Source organism: Chionomys nivalis, chromosome 15 (assembly GCF_950005125.1).
Source record: "Chionomys nivalis chromosome 15, mChiNiv1.1, whole genome shotgun sequence".
NCBI classification, from domain to species: Eukaryota; Metazoa; Chordata; class Mammalia; order Rodentia; family Cricetidae; genus Chionomys; species Chionomys nivalis.
Genome location: NC_080100.1, coordinates 51,742,938 through 51,761,964, shown reverse-complemented (window position 1 = coordinate 51,761,964; position 19,027 = coordinate 51,742,938). Strand labels below are relative to the sequence as shown.

General features: G+C 43.7%; 1 protein-coding gene across 1 annotated transcript in view; it reads left to right on the top strand.

Moving 5' to 3' along the window:
• Arsb (arylsulfatase B) overlaps positions 1 to 19,027 on the top strand; it is a 172,478-nt gene that overhangs the window by 17,259 nt on the left and 136,192 nt on the right. The window contains exons 3-4 of the mRNA XM_057789978.1: positions 4,004 to 4,194; positions 16,250 to 16,457. Of these exons, the coding sequence (XP_057645961.1) occupies positions 4,004 to 4,194; positions 16,250 to 16,457 (399 nt within the window). The remainder of the gene's footprint in view (positions 1 to 4,003; positions 4,195 to 16,249; positions 16,458 to 19,027) is intronic.

Here is a 19,027-nt window from a genome sequence, read left to right as displayed (position 1 = left end):
CCCATTTCTTTCTTTCTTTCTTTTTTTTTTTTTTGGTTTTCTGAGACAGGGTTTCTCTGTAGTTTTTGGAGCCTGTCCTGGAACTAGCTCTTGTAGACCAGGCTGGCCTCGAACTCACAGAGATCCGCCTGCCTCTGCCTCCCAAGTGCTGGGATTAAAGGCGTGTGCCACCACTGCCCGGCTTGATTAACCCATTTCTATTAATGTGTGTAGCACCACGAGGTGGTGGCTTACCGGGAAGGATCTTAACCTGCATCCATCTTGGAGAGAAGAGCTATAGCGTCTGACTCACTTCCCTTCTTCCCAGCATTCTGTTCTGTCTACTCCACCCATCTAATTTTCTGTCCTATCAAAGGGCCAAGGCAGTTTCTTTATTAACCAATGAAAGCAACAGATAGACAGATGACCCTTCTCCATCAACTGTCCACTCTACAGGGTCATCTTGGAGGTGATGGGGCAGGTCTCTGTGGAATTAGAGGCAGACTTTGTGCGTCCTTCACTAAAGTTCACATGCTTTTCTTCCTGTGGCCCTCTTCTTGGGGGTGGGGGAAGAATGACGGCATCTTCTCCTACCTGTGAGATCTGTTTCCGAAATTACTAGATTGGAGAAAACCAATTTTAAAAAATTAATAGCAATAAAAGATAATAAATAGAAGTGGGAGATAATGAAGTGATAACTAGAAACAGGAGAGCCCTCAGAAAGAAACGTGAAGCCTGCTGTTTGTTTTAAAGTGTGACACTGTATGTCTGTCATAAACTCTGCAGTGATTACTAACCTGTTTGCCGCAAACTGTGTGTCTTTCTGTCAAGTTCTTTTTATGTTGAGCTGTCCTTCTGTTGTCTGTTTAGTAACCTCCTTCCCTCCCTCCCACCTGCTTCTTCCAAACTGGATGGTTAGTTAACATAAACATTTAAGTAGACTAACAAAATTGGAGTGACTAGTCAGACATGGGATAATGTAAATGCACCAAATTGCAAAATAAATAAAAGTAAGAAGTACAAAGCTGTGTGGCTGCAGGAGCACTCCACATTCAAGTCTACGATAGGAGACTTCTTATATCAGTAGGTAGGGAGAGGAGGAGTAGAGGGACATTATTCCAAGCTAAGTGGACAGTAGGCGTTGAGGAAGTGAAGCTGCTCCTGATTCTTAGCTGTGAGAAAAGCTTCTGGTGAAAGAGGTAGAGTGGAGAGCCACTCTAGTCACAGAGTGGTGGCTTCCCTGTAGCTCCTTCGTCATTCCTTGCTTCCGTGTGAGGTAAGGACAAAGCAGAGCCCAGTGAAAGGGAGCGGGGCCACATATGCTTAGATGCACCAAGCACTTGGATTTAACCCTGAGGTCAAGATACCAGCATGTCAGAGAGGAGAGCAGGTGTGTCCCTCTCCCACCGGGTGCCGCAGCACCACTAGCCAGCCATGACATTCTTTCTGGCTGAGTCTTCAGCGCCCTTGAATGACTGTTCAAACTCAGCCTTCATTGATTTAGCATCCTGGACGTTCCAGAGGAATGGCTTGTGCACCTTGGGGACTTTTGTTTTCCACCCAGGACTTTGCTAGAGGATGTGTTCATGTCTGGCCTTTGACAGACTGTGGATCTTAAAAATCTTTATGAAAAATCCAAGTCTTAGTTGGACAGCTAGGGAGAGAGTTCAGTCTGTAAAGTGCGTCCATGAACCTGAGTTCAGTCCCTAGGCCCAAGTGAAAAAAAAAAAAAAAAGCCAAACTGGATGTCTTGTGGGGTCTAGTCTTGGCACACGGGCCGTGAAGATGGGTGAATCCCTGGGGGACACTGGCCAAGGGACCTAGCCTAATTGTCAAGCCAGTAAAAGAACCTGTCTTAAACCACAAAGGGGGCTAGCTCCTGGCAGTGGTTAAGTATTGCACTTTAGCCTGTGCACACACTCATACACAGACACGAACGGAAACCTTCACATAGAAGGCAGAAACCATAGGCTTTAGGAGAATTAAGGTCTTCCCTGGAGCTAGGTAGACCAATACCCACATTCACGTGAAGAGAGACTTGCAACCAAGAAGAGTATTTGGAGCGCATGGCCGTCATTAGCATTGTAGTTTAGCCTTCCTGCTGGAAGTGGGTAGGTGGTTGTGAATGCCTTCGAGGCCAAGGAAGTACACACTTGATGGGTAACGGTGTCGACGTGAACTGCATCTCAATAAAACCATTGAAGGACACAGATTTAGTTGTTTAAAAGTATTTTCTAAAGTTCCTCACAAAAGTCTAGGCGGCCGTTGTCCTGAGGTTCAGCCTTCAAGTTTGTGGACCTCAATGATGACAGCATTGTGTGACTGTCACTAGCTGTGCAGGGTCAGCTTGGCCAAGTGTTTGAGGATGTGGTTCTGTTTTTGCGACTCTCCTGTCAATGTTTATGGCTCCTATAACCAAATATAGCCTGTGCAATGCCCTCCCCAGTGACAGTTTATATGAATGGATAGAGAACCTGAAGTTTTCTCTCCAAACTCTAATACCTTATCGATGTTAAAACATAAAGTAGGTCCCGATCACTCTGATTGCCAAGGTAAGGGTTGAGATTATTATTCTTCATTTTATTTATTTATTTACTTACTCATTCATTCATTCATTCATCCATTCATTCATGTGTATGTGTGTGTGCACGCATGCGTGCCAGCACACATGTGGAGGTCTGAGGACAGCTTGCAGGAATCAATTCTCTCCTTCCACCGTGTGGATCTCAGGGATCTAACTCAGGTTGTCAGGTTTGCAACGTGGCAGTCACCTTTCCCCACTGAGCCATCTCAGCAGCCCTGAAATTATTTTTTGTGAATACATATTTTTCTATTTCCACATTAAGTAATAAATATGTTATATATATTTGCTATAAATGAAAAAAGTGAAAATCATATAAAAAGTTGACTTAAGATCCTAAACTAGTTATGTTTGGGACTTTGACCTTGAATCATGGAAAATGGTTAATCTAAAGTGAATTATTATATAAGTTAATTATAAATTGAATTGTTATATAAGCTGTAGAAGGCTCTTTTTTTTTTTTTTTTTTTTTTGGTTTTTCGAGACAGGGTTTCTCTGTGGTTTTGTAGACCAGGCTGGTCTCAAACTCACAGAGATCCGCTTGCCTCTGCCTCCCAAGTGCTGGGATTAAAGGCATGCGCCACCACCGCCCGGCGAAGGCTCTTAATTATAGAGAAATTCCACGAGAAAGGAAAGAGATAGGCCCATTTTTCATCATTTTGAGAATAAAAAGGAATATATTTAAGAGCCTAGGAAAGTTTATTTCTTTTTAATAGCTTCATTGGGGGTATAATTCATATACTATACAGCTCACCCAATCAAGGTATTTAATTTAATAATTTTTATGCAAGTTGAGGGATTGTGTCATTACCATCACAACCCAGGTACAGGACAATCTTTAATCACTCACAAAAGAAACCAAATCTCCTGAGCAGTCACCGCAGCTTCCCCTCGCTTGTATTTGGGAAGGTTTCTACCTTCCCACCAGTGGGTGTCAGCATTTGACTAAATATAACTCTCGCTGAGGCCTCGTTCATAAATGACCGCAGCCATCAGTCTCCCAACAGCAGTGACAGCAAATGGCGTGAGCTGAATCCCGTTTTTTTTTTTATCTTACAAAAAAAACCTTGCATCAAATCGCATTACCTGTGTGTGATCTTTTCTCTTAGCCTTGAAGGATTAACATCTTATTGCTTACTGAACCTGAACTCTGATTCCTAAGAACCTGTTTCCACGGAATCATCTACCTACAGAGCTGATGTGATGAAACTGATGCCCTAAAAGACCCGAGTGAGAAGAGGACTTGGGCTTCTGTGCAGTCACATTTCAACAGTGTCTGCCAGCAGATATAGAGATGTTAAGAAATGTAGCTCTGATTAGCCTTGTCATTTGATTAGCCTCGTCACGGGCAATCAGTTGCATTAGGCAATTAAATGCTGGAACATTCGTTTGCTTAACAAGCTTTTCGCCTGCTGACTGTTTCGTCTCCCATTCTTCTTGTAGGCTATCTCCTCGGCAGTGAAAACTATTACACCCACGAGGTCTGCGCACTAATTGAGCCTTTGAATGTTACGCGGTGTGCTCTTGATTTCCGAGACGGTGAAGAGCCCGCGAAAGAGTATACAAATATTTATTCAACAAACATATTTAGCAAAAGGGCTACATCCCTCATAGCTAACCACCCACCAGAGAAGGTAAGGCTTCCTTCTTAATTATTCTCAAAATTTTGTTACTTCTAAAGGTTTTAAAAAAAAAAAATTTAGAGCACATTCCAGTTAGCCAGAAAGGGAAGGGTGGTTAAAAGTGAAGAATCTTAAAGATTTGTGGATCAGTGTGGGAGAAAGTCATGCAGCATACAGGAACCCCGAAGAGATGATTCTCATGGGAGAGGACCCTGGACTGCAGGCGTAGGGATGCTGACTTTCAGGATTTCATGGAAACCCTGCTTTCTCTTTGTTTTGTTTTGGTTTTTCTAGACAGGATTTCTCTGCATAGCCTGGCTGTCCTAGAATTCACTCTGTAGGCCAGGCTGGCCTTGAACTCACAGAGATCCGCCTGCCTCTGCCTCCAGAGTGCTGGGATTAAAGGCATGCGCAACTATTGCCCGTCTTTGCTTGCTTTTATGATGCTCTGCGTGCATCACAGTAAATGGCTAGCAAACAGGTGTCTGCATGCAAGGTGGGGCCCCCTATGGAGAACTATTAGGAGTTCAGGGCTCAGAGCAAACTCTCCCATCTTACACTTTTCAGGATTATTTTGGTTACTCTGAATCATTTCTATGCCCATGTTAATTTTAGATTCTGTTGACCGACTTTTACCAAGAAAACAAAAGGTAGTTGCCTTATTTGGTGTTCATTGGTTAACTTAAAGGAAATGGCCATCTTAGCTATACCGAGCTTTAAAAATTCAAATGCATGGTAGATTGGTTTTCACAGGTAACTAAGGAAGCCATTGGGTATGTCATGCACAGACAGCTGCAGGTTAAAAAGAGCTGTGAGTAGCCTTAAACCCAGACTGCCTGGATTTAGCATCCAAGTGTTTTGGAAATTATCATTTTTTATGTTGCCAGACACTGGGCTCAAAGAGTGTCCTCATGAATGTAGTCACACACTCACACAGAGTGTCCTGCGGTGGGAGCCTGCCTAACACAGAGGAGCCTAAAAAGTGCACAGGTCCTGCTGCTGTGCTTTGTCTTTGGCGATGCCTGGAGGAACTCAGCCAGGTCTTGTGAAGGTCCATACCTGCCTACCTGTTCAGACTTAGTGACCTACCAGTGACTCCCTGTTTGGTATGGAATCTTCTAGGCTCTGTCTTTGCTCCTCTTACTCAGTGTGAGGGATCTTCCCTGGTGACCATTTTCAGCTTTGCTTCACTCTGGCTTTTTAAGAGTGGCAATCTGACATCTCTAGGCAACTGTATCTGCCACGCAACATGAAGAAAGAGGAACGTTCTCTCAAACATTTAGAAACAGGCACACTTTCAGTCTAGATTTAAACTAAGATAGTTGGTGAGCTCCGTAACTGACTTCATGGATTGTAAATGGACGGAAAGCAGCAGCTGGGTGAAGGGTTCTCTGTGGGAGGGTATTCTAAGCCGGGAGTGGTGGGGTAGGCACGAAACTGAGGACAATAGGAGCCCCTAAGAGCCTGTATTCCATGGAAGAGGTCTCGCTAGCATGGCCCTCCTCGCTGACAGTACTGTAGTTCTTAACTGTGTGTGTGGCATTTTGTAAGCATAGCCTCATACCCAAAAAGTCAAAGTCAGGTTTTAAATAAATGTTTTGTTATCCTTTGAGGAAGGCACACCACTTATTTAAGCAAATAGACTTGGAGAAACGAAGAGACGTGTTCAAAATTCCAGGGCCATTGGAAGGCAGCGTCAGAATGTGAGCTCTCTTCCTAATCAGCGCCCCTAGCTCCCAGCTAGTATCCGAGTGCAGAGATTTTGAAACCCAGTTCGCATTCAGCTCCACAGTCCCAGTTTCGACACCATAGTAGACTCTCCTGGGATACTTGTAAGAAATGATGTCAGACGTTGTGAGGGACTGGTCCCCGGCAGGACTGAGTCGCCAGTATTCTGTCACCTCATCTCAGAGATTGTCCCATGCTGTCACTGTGAATAGCCTGTGTCGTTAGGATTCTATGACATGTTATTCAGGCACTCTCAACTACCTAGCTCAGGTTCACAGTCCGATCTCATGATACTCTAAGCCACAGGGATACTCTGCCTACAATAAAAAAGTCATTGCCTGGAGGCACTCAGCACAGGTCTTGGCAAAGGTTCTGGCTTGCACACCTGTTCAGCCGTAGTGACCGCCTCATGACTCCCTGTCTGCTATAGAAGCTCTGTCTTGGCTCCTCTTACTCAGGATGAGGGTATCTTTCCTGGTGACCGTCTCAGCTTTGCCTCACTTGGGGTTTTTAAGAGCTTCATGCTGACATCTCTAGTCAACTGTGTCTGTGAAGAAAGGGAAACGTTCTCTCAAATGTTTAGAAATGTGTACCGAACAGTATTGTCTCCCGGTGCCCTCGTGACATCGAGCAGCTAAGAGGAAGCAGCTGTGCAGAAGCTGTTCTTTGTGGGTGGGCAGCTAAACTGGGCTGGCGGGGAAAGCACCGGAACTGAGGACACTGAAAGGCTTCAGGCGCTCCCATGCTATGGAAGGGTGTTGTCAGCGTGGCACTGCTCACAGATCGCGTTATGAAATCAGCAGATGAGAGATGGACGTTCCCCGCCAGTGTCTGAGGTGCCTAGTGTCCCCAAGCACAGGCACAGGCAAGGAAATGGCAGTCAGAGGCAGTTCCACCATTTTCACAAGGCAGCTTCTGCACATCTGCCAGCTTCAGTTCCTAAGACTGGTGTGGCTCTTCCAAGGTTTAACCTGATTCTGTGTTAGGCTGCCAGGCGACATTTATAGACTGTAGCATGACATCTGTTCTAAGATGGGAGTCATTAAAGGAATTCCCACGAAGTGTCCACAAGTCAACTAAAAATGTCCCTGCTTTTAAGGGGCAGCCGAGGGAGAAAATCGATAGAGCTGTTGTGTCGCTATTGAGTGGGGACATTTCTCATGGCTGTACATGTGTCAGGAAGGGATGTCCTTTCTCCTTGATGTCAGGGGGCTCTCACAGTAGTAACATTTATTGAAAAAAAAAAGTAATACGTTTTTCCATTCATACTTTGAATCAGGAAAACCTATAAAGACATAAAAATAAGACTTTGCTCCTCAGTGACATGTGATTTCTCTCCATCGTGGGGATGTTCAGAGTCTAGAACTGAGGAGGCATGGAGCAAAGGAGAAAGAGCCATTGGCATCGAATAGCTCTGCTGGCTATGTCTGGGTTTTCTGTGATACTCAAATGTCTAGTCATGATTTCCTACCCGGGACTTCATTTTATAGTCTTAGGATACTTGAAAGGGTCACAGTTAGGATTGGGGTAAAGTTGGCAGCCCATGCTGAGTTGGTCAGAACCCAAGTCTGGAATTGAGAGAATAATAAGGACATGTTGGGCTCCAGCATAAACAGAGATGGGTGGAGGCTGAGGTGGGGCTGGGCATTAGTGTGAATCCAGAGTCGATGAGGTGAGAATGGGCCCCTCCAAAGCCAAGGCCAGAGCGGGCTAGGCCTCAGGACCCAGACCTGTAAGGAACCCATTGCCAGATGCTGGCTGTTTGCTCTTAGCAGTGAGCAGAGGTTGCAGCTGGCAGGTGTGGAGAAACTGGGTACAGCTTTCCATTGGAGGACTCCATAGTGGCTGCAGGCAGGGTCCTGATGGTGGTTGGAGACGGCCTTAGATAATTGCTCCTTCCATTAGGCAACCATGTAGTTCAAAAACTACCATTTCCCCCCTGAAATTTAAAAAACAATACAGCAGAACTGGAGAGATGGCTGTGTGATTATGAACACTGGCTGCTCTTGCAGAGGACCTGGGTTCAGTTCCCAACACCCATGCTGTGTGACTCACAGCCATTTCTAACTCCAGTTCCAGGGGAACTGACACCCTCTACTGGCCTCTGTGGGTACTGCATGCACATGGTGCACAAACATAATGTGCAGGCAAAATACTCATATACATTAACTTAAAAAAATCTTTAAAAATAGTAGTATAGTGATACTTCTGTTTAGTAATGTTGAAGAATTGGTTGTTCATAAATAAAGTACTACTGAGAGTTAAAAGTTTGATTTATAGTGTTATACACGTTTATGAAATGACTGGGTGTGATAGCGTGTACCTTTAATCCAAGCACTGGGGAGGTAGAGAGACAGGCAAATTTCTGTGAGTTTGAGGCTATCCTGCTCTACATAGCAAGTTCCAGGTCAAGCTGGGCTACATAGAGAGATGCTGTCTTAAAATAAAACAAAATGGGTGGTGGGGGAAGGACAGACAGACACAGGACCTGGGGGAGTAGGGAAGCAGATAAAATGTGTTTCATTGGTCCCAACCTCATGAAATGGACAGTATTGCACATCACTGTGTCCTCTCGATGACCCAGAGCTGTGCAAGGATGGGGGGCTGTTTACCCCACAGCAAACTGCCCTTGACTGCTCCTGATGAAGTGTAAGAAAAGACAACATTTTTGTTGTTGTTCAAAAAATGCACGTATTTATTCTTGTATGTTATGAAATTATGGTCTGGTCAGCAAGCGGTGCGAGACTTTTGCATGTGATGGTCACCTGACAGACTAACTTTAGCTCCATCACTAAGGTTTAAGTGAGTGTAAGTCAGATTGCTAACAATATGATGGTCTTTGTGGTTTTTTATTTGTATCCCTTTAAGAGTGATGGTTATATCATTAGCCACTAAGGAATAATTATAGAATGATGGTCAAATTTTTTCGATATTTAACAAAAAGAAGTACAATTTGTTCCACACTGAGAATTTGTAAATCCCTTTAATATTGATTCCAGAATCGTGTTCTCTTTTTAAGATTTTTTTTCTGTGTGTGTGTTTGTGTGTATATGTGTGCTGTGTACATGTGTACAGGTACCTGTAGAGGTCAGAAGAGGGCACTGGATTCCCTGAAGCTAGAGTGACAGAAAGCTGTGAGCTGACCCATGTGGGTGCTAGGGACCCAGCTCAGAACTCTGTCTTCTGCAACGGCAGAAAGCACCCTTAACCACTGAGCCATCTCCCCAGGCCACATTTTTTCTCTAGCGAAACAAGAGCGTTCCATACTCTGCTGCTTTTGTCTTCAGGGTTCGCTGTTAGCTGGGGATAGGCCGCTCTCCCCTTTATGGCCTTCACCAAATAGGTTGTTATTTTTGCCACAAGTGATCTAGGAGCAGACAGACTCACTTCTGTCCTCTTGGGGTTCTGACTGCTTCCAAGAATCAAACTGACATGAGACAGTTTACATTAAAAGTTACATTAAGAAAAGAAGGTGGGAGCCAGTGACCTCTGCCATAGGAGGCCTGAGGCAGTGACCTCCACAGGAGTAGGTACAAGGGAGTGGTGACCCCACAGCAGGCCCAAGCCAGAGACCTCTGCGGAACTGGATGTGAATCAGCAACCTCCAAAGAAGCAGGTCCAAGCCAGCGACCTCCACTGGAGCAGGCCTGAGCCAGCGACCTCTATCAGAGCAGGCCCAAGGCAGGAACCTCAGTGGGAGCAGACCCACGCAAGCAACCTCTATGGGAGCAGGACCAAACAACCCCTGGGAGCACTGAGTGACCTCTGGTAATACCAAGTGACCTCTGGGGTGACTGAAACCGTGGCCCTGTCTGCACCACGAGGAGCAACCATCTGAGCCTTGGATCCACTGGCACCTGGAAGACTGATCACCAGAGTCACAGTCCCAACTATACCAATCAGAGGAAAAGATGGGCAGACAAGGTAAGAACACACTCAACATCACAAAAAGCAACTTGACACCAACAAAAACTAGTGACCCTGCAACAGCAAGAGTTGAACACTCACATATAGATGAAGCAGAAGAAAATGACCTAAAAAATAACTTTAGGACAATGTTTGAAGCCCTTAAAGAGGAAATGAAAAATTCCCTCAAAAAATGGAGAAAAAGACAAACAAAAAATTGGAAGACATCATCATCCCTTAAAGAAAACCAAGAAAAAGCAATCAAACAGATGAAAGAAACTATTCAAGACTTGAAAACTGAAGTAGAGACAATAAAGAAAACACAGACTGAGGGAACTATAAAACAGAAATTATGAGAAAATGATCAGGAACCAAAAATGCAAGCAAAAACAGCAGAATAGAAGAGATAGAAGAGAGAATCTCAAGCCCTGGAGATACAACAGAGGAAATAGACTCATTGGTCAAAGAAAACATTAAATCTAACAAAAGCTTAACACAAAATATCCAGGAAATATGGGATACCATAAAAAGACCAAACCTAAGAATAATAGGTATAGAAGAAGGAAAAGAAGTTCAACTCAAAAGTTCAGAAAATATATTCAGAAAAATCATAGAAAACTTTCCTAACTGAAAGAAAGAAATGCACATAAAGATAAAAGAAGCTTACAGAACACCAAATAGACTGGGTAATAATCAAAACACTAAACCTACAGACTAAAGAAAGAATATTAAGAACTGCAAAGGAAAAAGGCCAAGTAACATAAAAAGGCAGACCTATCAGAATTACACCTGACTTCTCAATGGAAACAATGAAAGCCAGAAGGTGTGGACAATCGTTATGCAGACATTAAGAGACTAGGATGCCAGCCCAGACTCCTACACTCAGCAAAACTTTCAATCACCAGAGATGGACAAAACAAGATATTCCATGACAGAATCATATTTAACAAATATCTAGCCACAAACCTAGTCCTATGCAAAGTACTAGAAGGAAAACTCCAACTCAAGGAAGTTAGCTACATCCACAAAAATACAGATAATAGATGATCTCACAGTATCATATCCCCAAAAAGGGAAAAACACACATAATAACATCACCAATAACAAAAACTAAAATAACAGGAGCTGGCAGTCACTGGTCGTTAATATCCCTTAATATAAATGGACTCAACTCACCTATAAAAAGACACGGGTTAACAGACTAAATGCAAAAACAGAATTCATCTTCCTGCTGCATATAAGAAACACACCTCAACCTCAGAAAAAGACATTGTCTCAGAGTAAAGGATTGGGGAAAATTTTCCCAATCAAATGGACCTAAGAAATAAGCAGGTGTAGCTATCCTAATATCTAACAAAATAGACTTCAAACTAAAATCAATCAAAAGAGACAAAGGAGAACATTTCATATTAGTCAGAGGAAAAATCTATCAAGAGGAAATCTCAGTACTGAACATCTATGCCCCAAATACAAGGGCACCCTCATATATAAAATAAACACTACTAAAGCTTAAATCACACATTAAACCTCACACACTAATAGTGGGAGACTTCAACATCTCACTCTCTCCACTGGACAGATCAGTCAGACAGAAACTTAACAGAGAAATAAGGGAACTTGTCGCGGCCCCCCTTGTCCAGCAAGGATGACGCGACCACCGGAGCTCTTCTCACTGCAGTTTTATTCAGGGACCTTTTGACAATTGTAAAATCTCTCTCCTTTCCTCTCTCCTCTCTCTCTCTCTCCCTCCGGGCAAACCTCTCCCAGCCCTTAAGAAGGCATGGGCAACCAACCCCGGATTGCCAGGTGGGCACTGCCCATAGGTCCATGCATATACAAGCAGCTGACAATCATTGCGTCAGGCCTTAGCCATAGGAGTTGATTATCACAGAGAGCACTCGCTTTTGGGATTGCAGAGGGCGGGAGCCAGCACCATCATGTGCGACTCCACGCAGCTCTCTACATTGCCATCAGGTGTGGCTTCACGCAGCTCACTACAGGAACTAACAGATGTTATGACTCAAATGGACTTATCAGACATCTATAGAACATTCCATCCAAACATAAAAGAATATACCTTCTTCTCAGCATCTCATGGAACCGTCTCAAAAATTGACCACATACTAGGTAACAAAGCAAACCTCAACAGATACAATAAATTGAAATAACCCCATGTATCTTATCAGATCACCAAGGCTTAAAATTAGAATTCAAGAGCAACACTAATTTCAGAAAGCCCACAAACACATGGGAACTGAACAATGCTCACCAATGGGTCAAGAAAGAAATTAATGACTTCCTAAAATTCAGTGAAAATGACCACACAACACACCCAAATTTATGGGACACAATGAAAGCAGTGTTAAGAGGAAAATTCAGAGCAGTAAATGCCTACATAAAGAAGGTGGAAAAAAACCCACACCAGTGAGTCCACCTGAAAAGTATAGAAGAAAAAGAAGCAAACTCACCCAGGAGGACTAGACGGCAGGAAATAATCAAATTGAGAGCTGACATCAACAAAATAGAAACAAAACAATACAAAGAATCAATGAGACAAAGATTTAGTTCTTCGAAAAAAATCAACAAAATAGACAAACCTTTATCCAAAGTAATCAAAAGGCAGACAGAGAATATACAAATTAACAAAATCAGAAATGAAAAGGGGGACATAACAGACATGAAGGTGTCTGGTTACTTATATGCTAAGGACAAAGACTAGTGACTGAAAATGTGGCTAAGTTTCATGTAGAGTTAAGAGGTAATGGCCATTTAAACTGGGTGTACTGGCTGTTTTTGTATGCCAACTCAACACAAGCTAGAGTCATCAGAGAGGAAGGAGCCTCAGTTGAGGGAAGGCCTCCACGAGATCCAGCTGTAAGGCATTTTCTCAATTTAGTGATCAATGGGGGAGGGCCCAGCCTGTGGTGGGTGGTATGATCCTGGACTGTTGGTCCTGGGTTCTATAAGAAAGCAGACTTAGCTTTCTTCAGTGGTGGTGGCACACACACTTGGGAGTCAGAGGCAGGTGGATCTCTGTGAGTTTGAGGCCAGCCTTGTCTACAAAAGCTAGTTCCAGGACAGTCTCAAAAAACAAACAAACAAACCCCCCAAAACAACAAAAAAAGGAAAGAAAAAGACTGAGCAAGCCAGTAAGCATTACCCCTCCATGGGCTCTGCATCAGCTCCTGCCTCTGGGGTCCTGCCCTGTTTGAGTTCCTGTCCTGACATCCTTCAGTGGTGAACAGCAGCACTGAAGTGTAAGCCTAATAAACCCTCTCCTCCCCAACTTGCTTTATGGTCATGGTGTTTTGTTGCAGCAATAGAGACCTTAAATAAGACAACAGGTCTATATGGAATTCTCTCCATCCAGACTTCATGTCCTTAGAGATAAAGATGAGACCTTTCTGTAGTCAGGGAAAGTGACTTTCATGTTGGGATTTCATCTCATTATGAAGAAATAACATGCAGACAAAGTGATCCTGTACCTACTATTTTCCGGTGCCTTTACCTAGGCAGTCGGTATCCAGAGATCCTGTTTCACCCTTCACCTGAGCTGTGTTCTCCAGCTCCCATTCTTCCCACTGTCCTTACATCTCACCTTCCGTGGAGAACCCTGGCCAGGATTACAGGCTCTTGTATTCACCAATGCATGTCCAGATAATGGTGAGCCCCAAGTACAGTACTGTGGTGTGCTGAGTACATCCAGTGAGAGACAAGTGGCTGAGTCTCAGGAGTGAGGTATTTCCAATGCCCTCTGCTGCTTTCTCCCCAGAGACAGACAGGTCAGTGGGATGGACTCCTCTTCCCCAGGGCAGGTAATTCAGAGCTTCCTCCTCAAACCAGCCGGAAAACTGCCCTAACGCTCCTGCTTTTCCACATCACAGTTGGCTAAAGGAAGGGTGGAGCCTGCCTGATATTAAGTTGTTATACGTGCTCATTCTCAGCAGAGCCAATCAGATTCACCAAAGAAATTCTCAGTCAGAGGCCTAGGAAGTGAGCAGACTGGCTTCTTTGCTCCACCCCCAGTCTGTTCCCAGAAGTCCACACCTTTTTCTAATTTTTCAAGAATTAATTAATTAATTTAGATATGGGGGTGTGTCTCACACTGTAGTCTAGGCTAGCCTGGAACTCACAATATCCCTGGATGGCCTCAAACTCATGGCGATCCTCCTGCCTTAGGCTCCCGATAACTAAAATTACATCGTAGGACACCATGCGCAGCTTAACAAAGTGTCAGATGATTTTCATGTGACTTTTATTTTAACACTTTATGTGGGCTGCAAATTATGGTTGGCTTGTGAATTTTAGTCCTATCCCCATCTATACCTTGGCTGGTGCCTGGACTAGTGCTGAAGAATAAGTCAGGAAGACTTCCCTGGCGAGCTGCGAGCACTGCCAGAGTTTAGAATGAATTCCCCACCCCCTCATCCTTCCATGGTCCAGAGGGACCCTGAGTGCCAGTATGGCCTGTAGGATGGAGTGGGAAGTGTGTGTGTAGGCGGGGAGCACAGGCAGAACAAAATGGTGTTAGAACTTGTAGTATAGCGTTTACAAATGGGGATTTGAAATATTTTTTCATGGATATATGTCCAACATTTAACTTGCAATATCTGAACTCCAGATAAGAGTTTGGGTGTCTATTTGGGCTTCCTGTATGGACAGTCCTTCCTGTTATCATGTGTCTGCATCCCCTTAACTGATGGGCACACACTCAAAGGGATGTATGTCTGTATTATTTAAACCAATTTTACAAAAATAAAAAAAAAGGAAGCGAGTCCCTCTCATCTGCCTTTTTGCCTCCTTCATTAATGATTTAAATGCCCCAAATACTCTAATAGCACAATGTGCTTATTCTTGGATTGAAGTCATTAATTGTCTCCTTGAGGGTTTTCAGCTCATTGGAGAACCCTGCAAGGCCCAGTGCAGGGGATATGTGCAGAGTGGCCCCCTAAGGAGAAATGGCTGACTAGGTGTACCACAGATGCCGGATGCTACAGATTGGCATGAGAGAAAAAAAACAACCTGTGAACACACTTCCTAATCCCAGGAACTAAATTGGCCTTACATTTATTTGGCTCAGCATTAAAGACTGCCAAAACACTGTTTCCTCAAAAAACATGTTTAAAAACCCTGTAAACTTCTTATTTTTACCTAACGTATCTATTGGTGCATGTCAATAGCAGAATAGTGAGACTGTTGGTAGAAAACACCTCACCAATTAGTGGTATGTGGGCATACTATCTAACTTTTGAAGCTTGGCTAACTCACCTGTAAAATGGACATAACAGGATGGCTTGGGTGTTAAATGACATGGAGTGGTCAGATAGTCATCAGAATGTATTTTATATAAAGCATTTAATATGTGGTGTGTTGTTGATATTATTGTTTATTTGGGTCAGAACCTTCCATCCCATTCTAGGACTTTGACCTTTATGTTTTGTGTCTTTTCTCATGTTATGTTTTGGGTCCTTTGTCATCTTTGAACATATTTGCCGAGGCGTAATTGTCATAGCTTAAAATTCACCCAATTAAAGTACACAGTTAACTAGGCATCTTAAGCAGTGTTTGATCATCATTACAGCCTGCTTTTAAAATATTTCATCACTGGAGGGTAATTTCTGCCCGCTAGCAGTGCCTCATCATCATTCTGTCCCAGAATTCCCTGTAGCCACAGACAGTCACTCACCTAGTTTCTGTCTCCGTAGACTTGCTTCTTCAGAATATTCAGGTCAATGTAGCAATGCAAGATGTGGTCCCTGATTGGCTCTTTACATGTTTTCAAAGCCCAACTGTCTTGTTACTGATTGTTTTGTTGTATGTACCACGACTTAACTATTCTGAATTTATTTATCCATTCATCAATTTGCAGACATTTGAGTTTTCCTGCTTCTTGGCCATTATGAATAACGGTGCAGGGAGCATCCATGTACATTTTACATGGGCATGTTTTTTCATGGTTTTCTGGAATAGGAAGGCCAGGTTGTAAGGTAGCTGTGTAACACTAAACCCTTCACACTGCTTTTCAGTGTCTGCATACATCACTTACATTCCCACAAGAGCAGCTGAGGATTCCGATTTCTCCATAGCCTCGCCAACATTAGTGCTTACTATTTTAGATGCTCTAAGCATCTAATGGACATGAAATAATGTTTCACTGCAGTTTTTGTTTTGCAGTCCCCTGGTTATGAACACTGGTTACATATTTGGAGAAATACCTATTTAAATTCTCTGTGCTGAACTAAGTTGCCTTTTATTGTTGACTTTATGTATTCTGGACATGTATTCTTACCACAGATATGGTTCACAGATACTTTTGGAGCCCTCTGTAGGTTCTTGAAGTTATTGATATGAACTGATAAATCTTAACTGTCTCATGTTTTGTATCGAAAGCCTCCGTTCCCTTTTAACTACTGTCTCCAAACTCTCTTTCCAGCCGCTGTTCCTCTACCTTGCTCTCCAGTCTGTCCACGATCCCCTTCAGGTCCCTGAGGAATACATGAAGCCGTATGACTTTATCCAAGATAAACACAGACGTATTTATGCAGGGATGGTGTCCCTCATGGACGAAGCAGTGGGGAATGTCACCGCAGCCTTGAGAAACCATGGGCTCTGGAACAACACGGTGTTCATCTTCTCCACAGGTAAGTCTGCCACTAGGTTATCCATCTCCTGGCAAAGCCTAGGATGTGGCATTCGGTAGGCGGAATGAAAACAGATCGGAGCAGTTAGCATTTCCATATGAAAACAAGCACTAACTGTGGTAGCGGAACCGCAGTCGCAAAGTGAATGAGGAAACAGAATTACATACCTTGTCTCCTTTCATTAATATTTCAGAATACACCGGGAGTGTGCTCAAAGACCAGCACTCACTGAGTGCATTAGTAGGTGCCACACATCTACAGGGCATCAGGATGGCAAGTCCCCAGAGTGCCTCGCCAGGCCAGGCATCTTCTGTGACTACCACTGTTGCTAACTGAAGGGGTGTGTCTGGGCAGAGACAGGCCTCAACAGTGTAAAGACAGACTAGAAAAGGAGCCAATTAAACTTAGGCCAGAGTGTCGGGCTCCAGCCTCGACGAAATTCGTATGTTCCCGTGTAGGAGCGTGAGGATTAGAATTATTAAGCAAAAGGAATATAGACATGAGAGAAATAATAAGAGACAGAAACACAAACAGCATCGGGAGGGAAATTCGGTGCGTTTTTATTTTCACTCCAAAAGGGGAAGGGAGGCAACAGACTTCATTAACATGATTTAAGGAGTGGACCAAGTGTCCTCCACCTTTGCTCCAGGTGGAGCCAATCCACCTCTCTATGCAAAATCCTAACTAGCCACACTCTAGGTCAGGATCGCTTGTTTGTAGCCACACCTGTGGTCAAAAACTTTGAAAGAGCAAGAATAAGCTCAACCTCTCTGACCTTCAGTCAGGCGGAACAGGCTCACGTCTGTGGACCCCCACACTGGAGTCTCAGAGCATAGGATTTTTTTGTATTAAACTGCTTTTCTGACAATAAAAGTCACACATTCACTGAGGAAAAGTAAGCACTGAAAAGGGTGACAGGAGAGTCAAACATCAGCCCCTGAGCTGACTGAAGACCGCTTTCATGGAGTCAGGGACTTCCCCTGAGCTGACTGAAGACCGCTTTCATGGAGTCAGGGACTTTCTGAGCAGAAATCTCTTTGTTCATGATTCCCGTCCTCCACCAGAAACGGTTTTCTTGATTTCCCTCCAGTGGGACTTGGGCTGCGATCTTTGCTTGCTCCTTGTCCTGAGCACGCAGGCGGCATGTTCTGTATGACGTGCCGAGCGTGCCGTGATGGAGCTTTTCTCATCGTGGACTTTGGGATTGTTAGACAACCCCCACCTCTCGTCCCGGCTTTGCAGAACCCCGATATTTGCTTTCTTGATCAGTCTTCTACTCTTGGTTTCTTGTTCCGTTTTCTTTACATTTCTTTTACTGTTTGGAAAATTTACTTATTGGTCTTTTCTAAACTTGGTGTTGAATTTATCTCATTCACTAGTTTTTTTTTAAACTACCAAGAACTCTTCCTTATTTCCTGGTAATTCCACTTCTTTAAGGTTTTTTGTTCTTTATAGATGTAGAAGCTTATTCTTCAATATGTGTGCGTGTGCTTGATACATGTATGATACATGTGTGTATATACATCATTAGATTTACTATATTCACACCATTCTCTATTTTAAGGTGGTTTTTGTGTGTGTGTGTAGGTTTGTATTTTTGTTTTCGTCAGGCTTTCAAGTGAGTTAATTCTTCACATCCTTTTGACCTTGGCTAATACCATAACCTTTGATTGGAAACTCTGTGTGAGATCAGAGCTTGTCATCCAGTGAGCTATCCTGAAAAGTCACGGTGTGGGGGTGGGGGTGGAGGTGAGGCAACATGGCGAAGAATTAATCTTGCTGGCCTCGTAGTTGTTTCTGTTGTTCTGATGTTTTACTTTAAGTATAGTTGTAAAATCTAGTGTGTTTGAGCATTTACTGTATACAGACAATCTCAAGAGCCTCGCATGTTTAGTTCAAATAACCGTCACAGTAATTCACTCCCTGAGACTGTTCCCTCGTCTTGCAGATGTGAGACCGGGACCCCAAGAAGTTAATACTTAGCCCATGGTTACACCGCCATACCTGGGCAGTTCTGACTTTCTGTTTCAGGCGGTGTAGCATTTTCTGGCCTCAACGATGGCGATCTTTGTTTATCTGAGACAAGATCTTGTTGCCATATAGCCAAGCTGGTCTGAATTCTCAGTTCTCCTGCCTCGGCCTCTTCGGTGCTGGACTCTAATGATTCATCACCATCCCTGGTGAGCTGATGTTTGTGTTCTCTTCCAACTCCTGACACAGCAGAACTGTCTCCATGGTGGGCTGCAGTGGCAGGCGGCTAAGGAGCCGGGCAGGGCACAGTGAGTCGGTGGGTGGTTGGCGAGCAGTTTGTGTGGTTGCTGTAGTGCCATCTAAATACTATAGTTTTCAAAGTGTTTCCTATATTGGTAAGGGTTGAATAGAAGATATTTTTTTTCACAAAAAAGAAAGGAAGAAAGACATCTGTATCCCTTTACAGGGTGTCTTATAATCTGGGGGTCAACCTCAGTTTATTTCATTAACAATCCCTCTATAGCATTTTTGATCAATGTGGTGTTGAAGGCCTTGGAGTCTCTAGAAACACTTGGAAAAGGAGACCAAGATGCTCAACA